Below are 19,739 nucleotides of genomic sequence, written 5' to 3'. Positions count from 1 at the left end.
AATTCACAAGTAATGCTTAGAAAATACCAGTGGATAAATTGTGGAAAGGGTTTACAGGCAAAGCTACCTAAGGAAAGGGGGAAAGCAATCCCCTAGTATCGTGCAAGTCCCATGGGGAAAGGAGGTCTTTTGCCATTGGAGTTTGTAAAGGCTTCCCAAACAGAGTAAGCCATATTTGCAAAAGAACTGCTCTGCCTATGCCTGTTTAGGCTTCTTTTTGGCTTAGCTTTCTGCCACCACAGTGGTCCCTCGGGCAACTAGCCTGATGAGATGATGGCAGAGATGGATGAGAAATGGCGGAGTACATGAAGCCTCTGCATGAAGCCTTTTTCTTTCCTTATGAAGGGAGGATGGGGAGGAAGAGTGAAACCATCTGTGCTTTCTAGTTCCTTTTGTATTGTGGGGATCCTTTACTGAGCCCCTCTAGTATTTACAGGCAAGTTATGACAGTGATTAATTCATCATCAAGGAAACTTTTTGGTCAATTTGGACTTTATTTGTTTTAAGTAGTCAAGAAATTACCCATTTTACTAGATATACCTCAGAGTATTAAAATTCTGTGTGAAAGAAATGTGAAAGGGAAAGTACATTTCTGTTATCTGATTTCCAATGCATCAGTTTTCAGGCTAAGACCCTTTCTGGCAAGCTGTGTAAGGAGAAAATGCTGTTCTCATAGCCCTTCTTCCTCATTGTATGATATATTATTAATGAAGAAAGACCTCTGTGTTCACATGTTGCATCAGCCCACACTATGTTGATTTTTTTTCCCTCTTTTGTTTAAAGAAAACATAAATTCACACCTATAGCTCTGCGTGGTTTGGGAGTGAAGGGAAAGGTCTTGTAAATGAAACCAGGCATTGGTTTAGCAATTTGAGCCCAGGATTGAAAGTCAGCAAGGTTATAGTTCTGGGGGAGATTTGCTGTTGTTTGTCCTGATGAAGTTCCTCCTAAATGAGGTGATTATTGTAGCTGTCAGGAATGAAAAGGTAGGACACACTGATTTCATCTGCACTTCAATCTCCAGGACGTGCAGGTACAGAGCAGTCAATATGAATTGCCAATTAACAAAAAACCAATATTGGCAAGTCGGCAGTTTGAGAAAAAACTCCCTCCAGCCAGTGCACAAAACTCCTGACATTCAAATCACCACCCTCGAGTGAAGACATTAGCAAATCTGCCCAGAAAATCAACAGAGATGAGCTTTTTTGGCATATCTGAATAGCAAATTGTAGAGCTGAGTGCCTGACTGCAGACAGGAAATGTAGCAGAACAGCTACACAGGAACACACTTCAAGTGCACACCCTATCTGCAGATAAAAATGCCTTTACTTTAGAGTAATTACTCCGTTCTGAATAAACTATCACTATATGACTATATTATTGTCAGGAATAAACTATCTTTTATTTCAGAAATAAAGTGCCCATGCTCTATTCTGCCATTCCACTAATGATAATAGATACAGCCATTGATTATAATAAATAGAGATTCTTCCACAATAGCTACTGTGGAAATCTTCCTCTTGTAAATAAGCCCTAGGAATACCATGCATCTTGTTTCCATGTATTTCAAATACAGTTCATATAAATGGATACTGTTGACATACCTACAGATTTCAGTAATTTTCATGCAATTAGAATCGTTTTAACTTGCAGCTTTGGGCTGAAGAAACAACTCCAGGATAGCAGCCAGTAGTGTCTTTGACATGATGAAGTTAACCTGGTTTAGAAAGCACCCAGCGGCTATTAGTACCTGACTGTTTCTCCACTTGCTAAAGGATTCCTGCCTCTGCAGTAACAAACTTGGGTCTTTCATGATGCTTTTAACACAAGCTCTCAAAGGACTTGACTGGAGAGGTACTGGTACCCCTCATCTGCAAACCGCGAAAGTGAGGCAGCTGTTGTAACATAATTTGTTTGACATTGCCCAACAAGCCAGTGAAAAACAACCTTTTGTTTTCTAACCCTGCAGCACGCACCATTCCTTTTCTGAAGAAGATGATCCTATGGCAAGAGATACAGCACGTCAATGGTAAAGCAAGGCCTATGGACAAGCAGGTTGGCCTTCAGTAAGCACTGGGTGTCTGAGGTCTGCTGCTTCCCAGCCGACTCAGATTTGTTATCTCCAGCTGCGCAAAAAACATCATTCAAATGCAAAATGCTGACTACTTCAGGCTTACTTTCAGAACTGGGCTTCAAAGATCACCTGGGCTGCCTCAGCTTGAGTCACCTCACCGCTGTCCCAGTGAAATCCGGGGAAAACTATTTTCAAAAACATGGTAACTTGAAAGACATTAAGCGATGCTTCAGCAGCCCCTTTAGACATGCCTGCAATCAGAATCTGCTCAAATCTGTGGCATGCACCTAACGTTTAGCATTGGCTAGTTCATAGGATGCATTACTCTAAGTAGCTAGTGCATTTTGTTGCTTTTCAATCCTATAAACGTTTAAACCCCTCGCCGTGCAGCCCGGCGGAGGCCCTGGCACCCTGCGCCGCCAGGCTCTGTGAGGGTGGCTTCGCTCTCCCACGCTCCCACCCCATTTTCTGCAGCTTCCAGAGCCAATAAGGACTTTCGGACACAGCCCACTATGCAGATGTATCTTATCTGGGCGATAATTTCGTAGACCTATTATTAAATTTTAACTGCCTTTCGAAGGGGGGATCGTACTGTCGGCGGTGCGCTCCTGTCCCCCCCGGACCGAGCGGGACGCCGTGCGCGGGCCGCGGCCGCCGCCATAAGCACTACAGCTCCCAGCAGGCCCCGCGGCGCCGCCGCACGCTGCGCCGCCGTCCGATGCCGCGCGCCCCGCCCTCTTCGCATGCTATTGGGTCACAGACCCGCAGCCGCCCGCCTCCTCTCTTCTGATTGGCTGCGCCGCGCCAGCACGGGTGGCCGCCCTGTGTTTGAGGGGGGTACAAGATGGCGGCGGGCGAGGCGGCGGGGCGCTACCGGAGCACCATGAGCAAGAGCAAGGACCCCTCGGGGCTGCTCATCTCTGTGATCAGGTAGGGGTGGAGTGGCCCCGCTCTGCAGCCTCCCATCACGCCCGCAGGGCCGCCCTGCGTGGGACCCTGGGGGTGACCCAGGGGCGTGTGGGGCCCGTTCCGGGCCGGGCTTCCAAGACCTCGGGTCCTTCCAGGGCCCTGACAGCTGTGGGGAGGCCTCAGCGCTGGAGCAGGCCTTCTCCTGAGCGCTGCCCGCCGTCCTCCCGCCCTGCCTGGCTTCCCCCTTCTGTTCCACTTTGTTATATCCTGGGGCCTGAGGAGTAAGCCCTGCAGTTAGCACTAGCTTAATGTCGTGCAGGGAGGGTCAAGGCACTATATCTTTTTACTGCTGTAGAGTCTATAGTTGACCTCTGTCCACAAACACATGGCAGCACTGAGTAAAATATGACTGGCCGGAAAAGCTGCGGGAGTAGGAAGTCCTGAGTGCAAACTCCATTCTGGTTTAGGATGCAGTAGAGGGAAAAGTGCTACTTCTAACTGCCTTGCAGGGGATGAAAAGAAAACAGTTGTGTCTAGTCATGTTTAGAGTATTGATTTCTGTCTGCCCTTATTCCTGAACCCCTCTCCTTTGCTAGAGGGTGATTCTGTGATATACTTTGAGCCAAGCAAGGACTTGAATTCATTTCACTGCTTTCCCTCTGTGCCTTCTTCAACTGCGTGTAAAAATCTCTTCTACGTAGCTTATAAACAGTAGGCTGGCAGCTGGTTTCCCAAACTGAAGCCTTGGGCAGCACGCAGTCATATTAGTACAATATTGTGAGTTGTAATGAACTTGCAAACTTTGATTCCTACTTCAGTGTCTTTGCCAGAAACTATAGTCAGTTACTTTGGAGAAGTTATTGTAGCAATATTTCTGTATCTAGGACATGTTATGATTTTAAAATCCTCTATGAATAGTAATGTTTAGGACAAAATTCCATTCTCTTTTGTTACTCTGAAAAGTGGTCTTTCAGATCTTGCAAAACTGGAGGTAAATGATGGCTCTGAAAAGCAGTAGGTTCACAGAACTGTGTAGCCTTTCCAGGGTCACGGCTGCGGTCTCTGAATTGTACGGTAATAGGTAACAAAGAATCCCACTGAACAATGAATGAAAGGTGGTGCTTAACACAGACTGCGGTGCCTGACTTCCATTTCAAATATATGTGGTTCATTAGTTTTATAAGAAAAGCTGTTAAAAACCCAGACTTGTTTAGGTTGGTATGCAGAAAAGTGTATGTTGGCATGACCTCGTATAAACTTGAGGTATGATACTGGTAGTAGTGTGCTTTGGTAACTTTTTATTTTGTATATAACAAATGTTGAAGGGGAAAGGGGTGGGAAGCTAGTACCCGAAAACGTGATTATCAAAATGGATCATGTTCCTGCAGCTTTTATACCCAGACCTACACACGCTCATGGGTGCAATTGTTCATGAGTTCACATGGAACGTTTGTGTAATGAATACATGATTAGGTGAAAATCTGAAAAAAATCAAGCCTCTGCCTGGACCTTGAGTTTTTGCTGGGACTTAAGTATATTTGGGACAAGGGTAAGTAGCATGGATTTGAAGTGTTGTGCTTAGCATTTCTTTATCAGCCTCAAATTTTAATAAGTTGAGGAGGGAAATGTAGTATGTTGTAGCTAGATAACCTTAATTTAGAGAAAATTGAGAGAAAATAGAGAAAATTTGTAGACAGCGGAAGAATCAATAGTAGATGTGCATTGATTGCTGCAGCATTTCCTGTAGTAATAGTCTGTTTAAGGTTTTTTTGTTCATGTTTCCTGTAATTTCCAAGAGTATTTTAAGGGCTGCCTTCTGTATCTCTATTTTTACAAACCTGGACTTCTTATTTCATTTATAATGTAAAATGAGAGTGAGCTCATATAACTATGTTCTCTAAATAAGAAATCATGTTTGTCTAATAATCTTTGGCTTACAGGCACTGATACTTTGGTTGGTTTAGGTCCAGTGTTTGGACACAACATTGAGGTTAACTTTATGAAATTAAAATTATTTATTTCAAATAAACAGCCTGATAACTACACCTCCAGAGTTTAATTAGAACTTGGTTTGGATGTAGAGATTCTTTGCAAAGCTTGAAGTGTTGTGTTGAGCCAGACCATGAAAGCCTGAAAGTAGAACTGATTGCGAAGGAAGGAGAAAGCGTTGTGTTAATATTCACATTTCGTAGGGTTTGGCAACTACCAAAAGGAAGTGATACGGAAAGGAATTTAAGTAGTTTTCTTTATGTTGCTTTTGTATAGCTGCTCAGGTGAGGATGAACTTGCCAAGCAACAGGTGACATTTTTTTGCTGTTTTATATGCTCATAAAATACCATTGCAAACAAATATAGGCCTGAGTGTGTTAAGTGTATCTTTCTTATAACTAATCAGCTTCAGAAAAATATTACAAATCTTAACAGTAGACTACTGGTTTCAAATGTGGCAAAGTTTACTTTTCTTGATAGCTTTATTTCTGAAACATTTATGTATAGAATATTCTGCCAATTCTTGTGGGTTTAGATTGCATTTTCTGGTTTATTTAGGGAGCTGTTTATTTCTCTCTTGTCGCTTTGTGAAAGGCCCATAAAAAGAAAGTAGCAAAACTCTGACTACATTCTTCTGCTGTAAAAAAACAAAACTAGAGGAGCTTCTTTAAGTATTACGGTATTTTACTTGGTTATAGCAAAGATGGTGGTCTTTCAAAAAGAAACATTGCTTAGGTCTGCAAAATCTGCTTAGTGTGATTGTCTATAAAATGCTTTCAAATGTGAAGCTGAAAGGCCTTTTATAAATAGAAATCGTTTTAATAATGAAGGGATAATTTGTTTATATTTACTCAAGCTTAGTAGCTGTCTGATACATTGGAAAAGAGGCAGGAGCTACTGGCTCCTGGTTAGGAGTTACACAGTTACGAGGCAGTGTAGTCAGACACTGAGCAGTGCTGCTGCTGGGTTATACTGAGTTTTTGGGTATAGCTTCCCCTCTTCTTTCTCCTAAAGGAGAAATAGAGGGTTTGTTCATAACAATAAATCTTTTAGAAGTAAAGAGTGTTTGGGAAGCTTAATGAATGTTTGCAGTCTGCTATTAAAATCCCCACCTTTGTTGTAGCTCAAGGGAGCCTTTCTTCTTTTCTCTGTGCCTTTAGGAGATATGAAAGTATCTTCAATTTGCCCTTGTTCTCACATTGCTGAGAAGAAATGACCATTATTTGCTACAAGAAGACATAGCTCCTGGGATTTTGACTTCTAGAGTAGGATATTGGATAGCAGGGCTTTACAGCTTATGTCCCCTTGCTTCTGCTGGCTGGTTGAAAGTGCAGCACTTACAATCATGCCTCAGCACACCCACTTTCAAAATGTGCTAATTCCTTCGTGTATGGGAAGGATCCTTCAAATTCCTTGAATAAAAGGTACTTTATAAGGTCAAAATATTGTCACTGGAGACCAGGAGCTTTTGTTGTCTAATGCTGATCACATGGGCTTTCACAGTGTCTTTTTAAAAAAATAGTGCATAGTGGAAAAAATACTGCTCATCTGCTGGAGGACAACTTGGGGATTTCTTTTTATTTTTTTATTTTTCAGAGGACAAACACGTGTATGTATATTGATTTTTCTTAACCTTTTGTTTTGTTGGTAGCTGGTTGAAGCGGCTTTTGTACTTTGAAACAAGCAACCTGGCATTTAGCAAATGCTATTTTTTTGAGGGATCTTGTCAGATTTTTAATTGGTAAATGTGTCTGCCTTTTATTTATTGTTAACGCTTTTTTTTTCCAATTAAAGGTTGCTATTTTTTAAAACTGGCCTTTAATAGCTGCTTTAATTGGGGGAAAACAAACTATAGCAGTGACTCCATAAGACCTTATTGAAATCTTTGTGTTAAGCTTTCACACAGGCAAACACATACAGCAGGTATCTGCAGATACGGCAAAAAACCTTGCATGTATTTTATTTTTCACAAGTGGATTTCTTTTTCCTTTTAACGCCTTTCGGCTATTATTTTCATTATGTTTACAGTGAACTCTGTTAAATGGATTATCACTAATGATCTGCCATTTGGTCTTTTTCTAAAGCAATAGAACTGATATCTCAGTTTGAGATGTAGAGTGAGAAGGATGAATGTATACCTGTTGCCCTCATTGTTGCATTTGAAAATAGCTGCTATGAGAAATAAGGCTGAGTTACTCCGATCTGTATACACTGTAATGGTCTCTTAAAACTGCTTTTATTGCTAAAGGTGTTCTCCAATGTTATAAAAGTAGTGGTTCTTCTATGAGGCAAGTAGCTCAGAAATTCATTGAGAATAAATTGTATTTGGTGGAGTATGGTTTTAAATGATAAATTTTACTGAAATGATTGTGAGGTTCTTGCCAGATATGCATACATTTTATACAAGTGTTGGCTTGTAGCTTCATATAGACACTTAATTGAATTTTAATATTAACAGTAGGGGAGGGTGCATACGTGAACACACAACCATATGCAGAAGGAAGTATGTGTGATCATGCCCTGTTTAAAAGTTCAAGTTACTCTATTTTTCAGCTCTTACTTCAGCTTTAAACGATGCACTGTGCAAAGCTGGAGTTCAGACTACTCTTAAAAAACTAGGAAGTAGAAATAGTTGGTTTTGTTAAAAAATTATTACATGTTCTGTGGTTTCAACTGTTCTGAAGATGTTGCCTCCAACAACTCTTCGTTCCAGTGCAGTATTGAAACCTTCTGGTTAATATTGAAATCTCCAAAGCCTCTTGCTGATTCATGCATGGCCACTGTTCTGATGCTACGTGATGTCAAGGATGGGTTCATAGTGCAGAGGGGCCGATGGCTCCTTAAATACTCTTCATCTTTTAATCATCCAGGTGGCAGGTCTGAGTCGCATTGTCCTGCTTCTGCTCTTGCAAATTTGAAAATACTGATCCTTAGGGCTTGTGTTTTCTCCTGGGAATGTGGTAATGCAAAAAGCTGTGTTGGCTTTTTGGATTTAGAATTCATTATGGAAAAAGGTAGAGCTGGTACCTGTGGTCTCCTATACATGGAGATAGTCCTGGACAGGTTGTCATGTAGTAGGGTGGTAGCTAGGTCACTCTGCTTGTGCCTGTAGTTGTAACTGGCATCTCATGGGTTGGTCTGTCTGTCTGCATCCCTTTTCTGAGGCAGAAAATGGTGTGCAGTTGGTGTCGGGGTTTTGCCTGTGTGGTATTGTTTTTTCATCTTCATGCAGGGCTGTTGGAGACAGCTAAGAAGAGTGACTTGTTCTGTTGAAGTCATAATCTTAAATGACTGAGTCTAGTATTTGTTTCAGAAATCAGCTGATCACTAGCTATACTTATATGGTTTGTATTGATGTGGTAAAATTTGATTAAGGGTTGATTAATTTATCAAAATAAAGCATTCCATGATGATATATGAGATGGCTGTAGGCTGCTCAGCCTTTACACTGCAGCTATATATATATGAAAGTCTTCAATGATAAAAAGATCATCAACTTTTGTTGAGAATGCTTTAACCAACTGTGTAAGCAGCATGAAAGATTAATGGAATGTAAGTAGAGGAGTGAAATGTTTTATAATGCTCTGTTTACTTTGTATGTTTAACAGCATTTTGAAGAGACTGGGTTCTGCCTTTTCTTGTAGTGGAGTGAGTTATTTCTTTGTTTGCACAGTGGTGATCTAGTTGTCTGGAGGATGAGTGCTTTGTGTTCCCTTTGAGGGTGGAGCGTGCTGGCCTCAGGATTTTACTTTTTTTTTTTTAATTAAGGGGAAGATCCTTTATAATTTTATAGTCAGTTTACAGTGAATACCCCATTTCCCATGCCAATTGACTTACATGGTGCAGTTTTTGACTCCCTTTTTTCCAGCACCTCATTGTTGCCATGAAGGGAGGCGTTTGTCTCCTGAACGTATTGATGCATTTCCTCAAATCCAGAATTTCATAGGAACAATCAGCTAACCTATGAAAATGAGAAAACATTTAACATGTTGTTACTGAGTTAAATTGTTAACTATCTTTTGGATTTTTTTTTTTCTTCTGGCCGGCTTTGTTTCAGAAGGAACTGACTTTCAGAACTGTTTCAATGACTCTGCAGAGGTTTCAAAACATGTATTATCAGATTATATTCTTTGAGGTTAAATAGTGCTGGAAGCTGTAGATCACCCCATTTGGGACTTGTCTTTAAGACAACAGTTTTCAATTATAAAATTCAAATAAGTCTATTTAGTTTAATGAACCTCTAGAAATTTGTAGAGTAGTTTAGACAGTGTGTCAAAGTACAGTGGTTCTTGTCCCAGGGTGCCTTACAAAGCTTTTTCATTGTGCTCTGTTGAAACATAGCTGCTTGTAAGGTCTCGTGGGGTGGAACAGTAGTTGGGAGGAAGGATACTTGCTGAACTGCTCTAGACAGGCTTTTTTCCCATACAGGATTGGGTTTTTTATACCCATAAAAATAAGGCTTGGGGGGAAAAAAAACCACCCAACCAATGTCTAGATTTTCAGAAAGGACCAGATTTTATTGTTTCCTCACTTAAACATTTTACTCTGATTAACTCAGAGGCTTAAATACTACTTGTAAGATGCCTCCAGTAAACATTTAATGTGTGTTTGATCTTCGGTGGTGTTTGACAATTTTACTGCAAGGCCCAGTTCTTGAAATCATCAGCATCAGTGTAATGTTCTGTTTCCCTCTACAGCTTTTAGGGCAGGAAAAAGTAATAACAGAGTAATGCATTTTACCATACAGTATTTCTTGCAGAGCACTTATGTGCATCTTCCATGCATCTGTGAATTCAACATTTGATCCTCCCAACAACTTGCACTTCAAACTCACTGCCACAATTCCTGTGATAATTTGCAACTTGACAACGTCTGAGTAACTGCCTGGTTATGCTCGCTTCTGCTGGACAGCTGAGATGTGGACAGATGTGCTCTCTCCATCTCAGTTATTTTGTTCCCTTTCCCTCGCATCCTGACCTCTTATCTTTTATTCAGCTGTTGTTGTTTCTTGTCTATTAGATTTCCTTGCCATAAAAGAGCTTGTGCTGTCAGTCTCCATGTCTGAGCGGTGTCTCTCAATGGGGTAGCTGGCATTCAAGTGTTAGTGCACGATAAATATCTAGTAATGATCACAACGGTTTAAACTGAAATAAGAGAGCAAATACTGTAATTGCTGTGTGGTCACGGTTGTCAGCAAGAGGTGCCTTATGAAAAGTAACTAAATTCTAACGGGTTTCTTTTTACTCTGCCTTCCCCCCTTCCCCCCCCCCTTCTAATACTGAAATCTCCTTGGCACATTGCAGCTATTTCCTGCAGAGAGGAGACTGGTCTTCCTAGAGATCCACAGTGCTCTGCTGAAATGATTTTTTTGCTTCTAGCAACTGCTTTCTTCACTTAACTGACAAATCCTTTGTTGGTCAAAAATTGTTTTAGCTAAGGCTGTGCTTTGATATCTACTCCCCCGCCAGCCCCCCACCCTGTAACTGACAGAGGCTTGTCATATTCTGGTTTGTCTTTTAGGTCCTTAGTATGGTATAAAATGGAGACTAAAGAAACTCCCTCATTCTCTGATTTTCCTTCTTGAAGGGTGATGTTGATAATTGTAGTGGTGTACTATTGATTTTATTGTCTAGAGTGGTGCAAATGTATATGATACATTGTGAAACATACTCAGTTTTTATAATCTTAACATGTAGTACCTACCCAGCACTTTATCTGCAGATTTCAAAGGTGGACAGTAAGAATTATTAACTGTTGCCCACGCTAAAATGTTGAAAACCTTGCCCAATTTCTTCAGAAGGGATGGATCATACTGCATCCCTTAAACTTTGGATTTTGCCCAAAGCTGTAGTGTGTATTTCAGAAGCTTCTTCTGTTCAACAGATTTCTGGCATTGTTTTTACCAGAGAGAAAGGTTACAACATAAGTGAGTCCTGTAAGTTGGCCACACTTCTAAACATAGCCTTAGCTTTCACCAAGACAAACTTTAATCCAGGCTGTGTTGTACGGAGTTGATACCACAAGCTGTCTGTGTTATTGTAGCTTCAGAAGTGTTTTAAGGGGAGGAACTGGGAGGCTTAAGGCGGCATGTGATAATGGTGCACAATAATGTAGAAACAGGTGGCAGAAAGTTTACTGTGGATCGCTGTTAAAACTGAAGCTTTGTTTGATCGCCCCAGTGATTCAGCACTCCTTTTTATTCCACGTCACTAAAATGTTCGTTTTCCTGATCAGATGAGAAACATTTAAATTTGATCGGCTTGCATTTGGGTTTTTTGTTGGTGTTTCCCACTGTCTTTAATGAGTGTTTGCATTTGAATAAGTGATGCTGAATGAAGGCAAGTGAATTATGTGCTTAAAGAAACCGGATCCAGAAGTAACAGAAGATTCTTCCTGGATTTCCAAGCTGCTCCTGTGCCTCATGTAGTATTCTTTTCTGCCTTAAACCACAAATATTTGCATATGTCTGCTCTGATACTGTGGAGCAGAGGAAGAGAAGGTCTACAGGGACACACTGGTGCTGAACACCTACAGCAACGGTCAAAAGCAGCACGGACTTCAACACTCCTCTCCTGTAAGAATTGTCTAGAGTGTTGCAGGTGCTAACTTTGCATTAATTTTCTAAAATGCATATTTGCATTTTCCATGCAATGTCTTTTCTTTCATTTTTAATAAAAAATAAAAATAATACATTTAATAAAAACCCCCGCAGAATCATAATGCCCACATACTGTTACTATAGTGTTCTTCCTTTGAAACAAATTTTCTAGTCAAGAAATTGGTAATTAAGACTGTTTACTATCCATAGCTTAGCAGTGATCATACTTAACATGGCTGGCCTTAGGGTAGGTAAAACAGGCAAAGTTATCCACCCAACATAGCTGAAAGCATCAGAAAAAGCAAATCTACAGAAATGAAACATTTATTATTCATTAACATTTTTCCCTTAAAATTGACACAATCTAATTTTCTTGGTGTTTTATTGGGTAGATAGGAAGCTAACAGTGGGCTAGCAAAAGAAATTACTTGTCTGCCCTGGAAAACTGACTGAAGCCCTTGATAATAGAAGCTATGTGGGCAAACATGAGACTTCTCCATGTAAACAAATTCTTGTTGAGTCTTAAATCTGATTCCTACTGGAGTGGTGATTTTTGAGGCTGGTGTCTGTAAATGGATAGTCTTGAAGGTTGTTAACTTCCTTTTGCCACAGTGCAAAATATTAGGGATTGAGGGGACAACCAAATAGCAGGGTTTGGTAGAAAAAACACTAGTGAATGAAATGCAGTGACAGGGTACTAGATGAAGCAGGAGTGGTGTGGCTCGCACCCTGAATTCAGGTTCAGAAGGCTGAAAGCCTGTGTGTGCTCTAAGGGCACTCAGCATGTTGCAAAATGAACCAGTGTTGGACTGTGGGCATTTGGAAATCAAATTCATGGATTTGTGTCTAGGTCAGAGACAAGTTTTGTTATTGGCCCTTGTAGAATAAAAGAGGGGAAAATAGAGTTGAGTTGCTTCTCTGATGCTTCAGACTGAGGTACACTATTAGGATCGCATGTGCTGAAACTAAATCTTTACTGTCAAGCAGGAAAATAAATGTGAAAATGCAGATGGAGGAGATTCATTCATTCATGCCTCCCTTTGAGAGGAAAATGAGTGGATTTGTTTAGGAACCCAGTTTTTTCCACTTCTGTACATGTCTCTGTGAACAAAATACTCAGTCCCCTTGAAGCTTTGTGGTTCAGCAGCCCATATCGCCAGCCTGAGCACTTTGGCACTGTGGCTGCCTAAAGTACCTGCAATGATGCCTGTTGCTGGCTTTGCAAAGGTTTTTCCTACTGAAAAGTCGCAGGATGCTCCAGGAAAAGCATTTCTTAGTAACTACCTGTGTGGCTATTCTCAGTTTTTGTTAAGCTTGTTGATGTGGGGACTGAGCAAAGAAGTCTGTCATGCATTTCATTCACATCAGAGCTTATTTTGTAGTAGTTCATTCGTGCAGATAAGCTGTGCACATTTGCAGGAACATGGGTGTTACACAGAATAAAGATTAATCTGTGTGTGGTGCCCTGTAGTGCTAGGAGCTATGATGTTAAGTCCTGTTTTGGGGTTGGAGTGCATTTGAAGCTCAAAAATAGCATGTTATTAAGGGAGGTGAATTGCTTCATAGTTTTGCAGCTGATCTCTGCAGCATTTCTGTACTTCTGTAGTTACCTATTGGGACACATGATGTGTAGTGCAATGGGATTTGTTTTCTTCTGCTGTTGAATAGCTTAGTGGACATCACGTTCTTGCAGTTCACAGCAATGAAGGAAATGTATTACCTTGTGAAGAAATTATGGCTTGTTTTCTGTTCTTTTTCATCATGTGAGTGTTGGTTTTTGTGGTGTTTGAATGTGGGAGAGTTTGCTTCCCACCTGCACCCCCTTTCCCTTCTTCCCTACCTTAATGTATCACACTGTAGGAGTAAATTTACAGAGGATATGAGATTGTGTGGTAGCTCTGCAGTCCAGGCACCTGTGGATCTTGGACAGGTCTATGAAAAACATTGATTTGTCAAGACACAAAGAAACAGCTAGCACTAAGTCTGCAGTGTGAGAATAACTTGTTATATAGTGTATGGAGTCTGCTGGTGGTGTTGTTGGAACCAGATTAATTACGTTGGTTCCTAGAGAAAAGTTTCTTTTATCCCTGCTTAATGTGTTGCATTTTCAAAGTGCTGTATGTATTTACTATGGTAAATAGTAGCTACAGTCTGTAGTATTTTTTGCATTATGAAAATGAGACATTGTGTGACTTTCTCAGAGCTCTTTAGTGTTTCAGTGAGAGAAGCATTTAATTTTGTTGCTCAGAGGAAAATGCTGAGACTGAGGTCTGTGGAGAGAAAAAATGACTCAATTGGCTTTTCCAGCTGCTTCCAAACACTTTTCTGTGTTGAGCATTTATAGGTAAGCATCTATAACTCAGAAATCTTGCCTTCCAGTGTTTTGGGTCAGTCCCTAGGTTTTGATGGTTGTTGAATTGCTGGAAAGCACCAGGTGAGAGTAGTTTCAAATGTGCTTTTGGGTCCTAATTGTGCCAACATGTCTGAGACACTTTATTCCTTCATCTGTGGTGCTGAGGATGGAGCACTCTTCTGGAGCTGGGAGTTAGTTCACTTTTCTAGAAAGGTATAGCCTCTTGCAGAAATGGTAGAGATGGCAATTATATTTGACCAATGTGAATACATATTCTTACATATTTACCTCTCGAAACCAGATATTCCTGTCTTTGTGAGCAGCTGTAGCAGTTTAAGGCTTTAGGCATCTTGTAGAATGACAGTGCTTCAGGACTCCTGTAAAAGTCTTTCCACCTAGTTATTTGAGTTGGGTGCTAGAAAGTGGAGATGAAAAATGCTTGTGATCCACAGATCAAGTTCTGCTGAAATGAGTAGTCCCAATGGACTGTTTTTACTAATCTAATCCCAGTGTAAATTCACTGACCTCAGGGGAAATAGCAGGGTCTGGGTTTTTTCTTGGTTTTTTGAACTATGCTGCTTATCCCATGATAAAGGCATTTCAGGATTGTGTCTGATTATCTTCTCTACCTTGTGTTCCATATGCAGAATTGACTACGGTGAATTAAGCATTTTGCATTTGTGTAATCTGTATTTTGAACTCTGTAAAATCAAAAGTCAATGAGATTTGGCTCAATGAGGTTCTGTTTTACTGTAGCATAAAAATGTCTCTTAACAGACTAACATCCAGGTAGAATTATTCTAATCCTATTGAGCTCTTGGTAATGAGACAGGCATATGCAGCCATCCAGCTGCCAAGTATAAATTACAGGTATTTTACAGGGGAGGCGGATTCTCATTTAGAAAAATGAAAATGAAAAAACAAGTGAACTGATCAGGGAATCCTACTGGAGAACCCCACCAAATTCATAACCTGCATGTACTCAATATCTAAACTGATGTTCCTTCTGCTTGTCGTATGTTTTGAATGCTTTTGTTTTGTGGGGAGTTCTAAAAAGCTAATGTATATTTATTATTGCTTCCTAATCCTGTCCTGTTTTATAATTCCCTCTTGAAAGTTGTTTCTGCAAGGTTCCTTTCCCAAACAATTTTGATCCTTTCTATTTGGCAAACAGTGTGTTGACTTTTCTTCTTCCTTGCCACACATTTTAATAGAACAGAAACAAGCAAAGATGCCCTTGGCTTACTTTTCTGCAGTGTTAGCAGGAACATATATAATCTCGAGAATATTAATTATTTCTTGCTTTGCTTTTTTTTTGTGCAGTGCAAGAAAAAGAAATGGCTCCTGTACCAAGGGGCTTAGGTAGGAAATTGAGGTATACAGAGTAAGGTTTTGGATTCAAAGTGACATTGTGCATTTTCGTAGTTACAGATGTTGCTAAACTTCAAGGATTTAATATTGTGGTTTTGAAGGAGGAAAATACATGATAATGAATTACTGGAGTAGAGAGAAAGCAGTGAGTTAAGTTTTGGTTTAAGTAGGTAAAGTGAGACCTCATCTAATACAGTGACTTGAGAAGAATGAGTAGAAGGGTCTTACTGGTGGCTGTAAGCAGTTGTAAGTATAGCCATGGTGGACAACAATGTGTATTATTGTCTGAGGAAAAAGTTCAATGTGATTTTTAAAAGAAATGCAGAAGAGTCATTCTCAGTTTTATAGCACACTTCTTTCTGACATTTTGATTGGAAACAGCTTTGCTTCCTCTTACTTATATATTGCTATTTGCATCCGTTAAAGAATGGTTTTACTTTTCTCTAAGTGCTCTTTGATGATTCTTCTGATGATGTCTTTGTGGAGTGGATCACATGTGCACTTTGCTGTTCTCCAGCCATTAATCCAGGCTCCCATAATGACTGGAAATAACAAAGTTCTAAAACCAAAACCTTAAGCTTCTGAAACTTGCTGGTCTTTCAGTCAAAGAAATGAAAAAGTAGTCTCTGATGTTGCTTTTCTCCATTTAGATCTTGGGTTGTGATTTCAACTTCTATCCATAAAGAAAGTGTTGAATTATTTATCCCTTTTGGCATAGTAAGCGGTCCCTTTAATGTTTTGAACTAGGACAGACTAAAGGGCCATAAAACATAGGTAAATTTCTTGGTCAAAATACAAATAGGATATTTTTATTGATGATTGTTTCCACAGTATTTTCCCAAAAAAGGTAGTTAAAGAAAGCAAGAGGTTCCCAATACAGGTGCTAATTCTAGAAACATTTCCCAGCTGGTGCATCTGATAGAGCCAGCTGGAAATCTTGGAATGTGGCAGTTGACTAGGCCTGAAACTTCCATTGAATTAAGTCTTGCAGGTTAGGATCACAGCCTGGAAAAAAATGGTAATGGTGTGTTAATATGGTTTTATCCTTCGTGCGCATGTCCCTGGGATATACAAAGCAGTATTTTGCAGAAGTGTTTTGTTAATTCTTCCTTTCTCCCCCTTCCTGCTGCCTGACAGCATAGTGGCTTCACCTGGAACTGTGCAAGTATGGACCATGGTTGTCTTGTCTCTTTGCTGGTCTGGATGCTGAAATAACCTGGTAAGGTGAAGGGAAGGCCCTGTGTTGGCACTTACTGTATGTATGTTTGTGTGTACATGCGCAGGAGTCTGTAACATCACCTCCAGCACCTCCGAAAAATTACTCAGATTTAGGTGGTCTATATTAGCGAAGTATTCCAGAGGATAAGACCAAAGAAATGCTCCTTTGAGGCTGATTAATGGTTCTTCCAGCCTGGTAGTTTTTCTCCAACAATGGTAATATGAAATGTTCGAGAGAGGATGGAGGTCTGGCCACTTGCTGGTGTCCAGTGCCTCTCTTATTTTTCCCTAGTGTCTGGAGTTGTTGAGTTAGTCATGTTGGAGGATACATTCCAGCAAGTTTTTCAGTGTTTGTCTTGACCTGTTGTCTGTGAATACATTTAAGTACTTTTTCTGAACCTGCTGATGCTTCTTAAACTGATCTGTTAGTTTCAACAAGTCCCTCTAGTTCTAGTAGGGTATGATTTGGTGAAAAACTGTTTTGCATTTACATTATTGATCTTGTTTCTGACTTCTGCAGACCTCAGTTGTATCTTTTTTCCAGACTTACTTTTCCAAACTGAAGAATCTTGGCCTTAGTGTTTCTGCAGAGAACAGCTGCTTTAATCCCCTCTGTTGTGTTAGTTGCCCCTCGAAGGGCAACAGAGGAGGGGGAGGTCAGAACGGTGCACATTGCTCCAAGTATGGCCATAGTAAGGTTTTATACAGCATTAGAGTGATTCCTTTGTCTTGCTCTTATTGTTGGATTCTGAGCTATCTCTGCATATTAAGCTCATGATTCAGAGAACTGTTAAGTGTAGAAAAACACTTAATTGGCAACTATATTCCCAGTATGTGCTGCTGAGGTTCCTGAAGTCAGGTTGGATGGAATGGAGCTTTGAGGCCTGCAGATTCCTATTACCTTTCTTTTTAAGATGGGTTGGCAATATTTCCATGCTACTGATGGCTATGTTGTGGATTTGAAAGATGAGGTCTTCGGAGTTTAAACTGTGTGAGAAGGTGTGTAGTGCTCAGCCACATCGGCTGGCTTTTTACCCCCTAAAGCATCTTGATTCTGCTGAAGGGGGCAGCAAATGTATATTACAGATCTCAGCAGACAAATGGTAAAATGGCAACTAAGATTTATCCTTTTAGTTAGATGTTGTCATTTTATCATTTCAGTAGGAATGAACTTGTGGTATTTCACAAAGGCTTCTGTTATCCACCTGTACTAGCTTTGTCCTTCTTTTGACATGTGTTGTGGTTTCTAAGTTACAGTTCCTGTTGTGACTTCTCAGGCTTCATAAACATCTATTTTGTCTGTGCAAATGTCAAGTGTTTTTAGCAAAAAATATTTTTCCTGTAGAAGGCAAGTTAAACTACAAGGACAAAACCAACTGGGCAGCACAATTTGAATCTGCTTAAAACCCACAGTTGCGATTAGAAGTTGTTAGGAAGCCTGAGTTGGGCAGGAGCATTAGGAAAGTCTTGAGAGATCTTCTGACATTACAGTGATGTAGTCTTATCCTTGGAGAAAGATCTTAAGCTTTTATATCAAACTACTAGCATTGCAGATGGATTCAAGCCAAAGCTTCAACAGCTTTGGCAAATTAAGAATTTTGAAATTGAATTTTCCTTAATTAAAACTAAATCTTTTCTAATCTGTGATATAGACCAATTTGGTTCTGCTGCTACATTGTCTAGAGCAATCCATGATTTTCCTGCAATCTATAATGCAGGTTAGAGAGATTCGATGTTTTCATTAACTACAGAGACAAGCAATACTGTTCAGCTTCAAACTCAAACAATATGTCAATTTCTAAAAAGGATATATACATTTGTCTAGTGTAACCCATGCTGAAGAACATTCTCCTAGCAAAAATAAGCAGTTCTTTACAAAGGAAGCATATTTATCTGCAAGAGCTCTTAATGGAGGATGATTTACTGCCAAACACAATCTTGCACTTGCTTTCTGCTCATCTGTTATAGCATGAACCCAAACTTCATGCTATTTTTAATACTGCTGCATTAAGAGTATGCTTAGCTTTGTTTCCTAGCACATCTTCATGCCTTACTTTGAAGTGTTTACATGACCCCTGCTAAGAGTGTTGAGTGTTCAGCAGTACTTGGTGTGTGTAATCTTAGCTCCCTTGTTTGAGGAACCAGTGTTGTGTATTCCCCAGGTGGGAAAGAGAAACTGGGCCACAAGGACATAGAATGTGCCTGCGGAGCCCATTCCACTCAAATGTGGATATTTACATCAGAAGTCTGTAGTAGCCAAGAGCTGTGTAGCTCATGATATAGTGTCAAGATGCAGTCTGCAACGTGAGGGTGCTGTAAGCACAATGTTAGAGGTCTGTGGTGGAGCAGAAGCTGTAACCGAGATATCTTAATACCAGGCTTATTTTGTAACCACTGTTCTTACTTTTCAGATCCCTTTTGCGTGATATTAAAGTGCTTTGGTACAGTACAATTAAAAAAAAAATGATCTTTGTAAAACCATTATTTAGGACACGACTAAGAATGTTTGGGGGTAGAATATTAATGTAAAAACATTGGAAAGCATTCCTGTTTCTGTAGCTACAATGAAGTGTGGAACTTTAAGTGATACAAATAATTTTATGCATCGGAAGAAGCTACTCTGTCAGTGGAATGAGGAAGGGGGTTCTCATCTCAGCATGTTCTCAGCACCCTTGTCTCCTGTGAAATGTGCAGCTCTTGGTATTTGGGAGTGGGGAGGAGGGTGTGAGGCTCCCATGCTGATAGTCTGAGGCATAACAAAAGAAAGGATCTCTTCTCTTCATTCCCATGTGGTATCTGTTATGGCCTTCTGCCACTGCCATCTGAAAGTGAAAAGAAGTGTTAAAACTGTAAAATAAATCACTTGGGTACATTGTCTTCTTTTAGGGTGTTATAGGATATATTTGGGCTGTAATTCCTCTGTCCTCCTTGGTAGTTGAGTAGGACAAGTGTGTGTGTGCTCTTGTCCTCCTCGTGCGCTCTTCCATATGGTAGTACAGATTTGCTTGCTCACTTGAGTTTTCTTAGCTGCTCTTTCTGGGATTGTGATCTCCTGTGAAATGGATGCTTTTCCTTTTTAAAGATGGAGTCCTTGAGTAGGTGGTACAGCCTGTTGTTTTTCTTTGAGGGGAAGAAAGAGTAGTGAACTGGAAGTTTTGGGTATGTCTTCTTGACTTTCTGGGAGGGAGGGAGCATTTCTTGTATGTTTCTTTGTTTGCATTTGTTTG

The 19,739-nt window shown here is 40.3% G+C and overlaps 1 protein-coding gene across 3 annotated transcripts in view; it reads left to right on the top strand.

Annotated features, from left to right (window-relative positions):
- The first annotated feature begins 2,891 nt into the window (after positions 1-2,891).
- The window catches only part of EXOC4 (exocyst complex component 4), a 408,335-nt gene continuing 391,487 nt past the window's right edge, over positions 2,892-19,739 (top strand). For 2 of the 3 annotated variants that reach the window (XM_055710705.1, XM_055710704.1), the window contains exon 1: positions 2,892-3,004. In XM_055710705.1, coding sequence (XP_055566680.1) covers positions 2,919-3,004 — 86 coding nt within the window. In that variant the 5' untranslated portion in view covers positions 2,892-2,918. The remainder of the gene's footprint in view (positions 3,005-19,739) is intronic. The other variant, XM_027808507.2, reaches the window with a different exon arrangement.

The sequence above is a fragment of the Falco cherrug genome, chromosome 5 (assembly GCF_023634085.1).
Source record: "Falco cherrug isolate bFalChe1 chromosome 5, bFalChe1.pri, whole genome shotgun sequence".
Classification (NCBI taxonomy): Eukaryota; Metazoa; Chordata; class Aves; order Falconiformes; family Falconidae; genus Falco; species Falco cherrug.
This window is presented reverse-complemented; position numbering and strand designations above follow the sequence as displayed.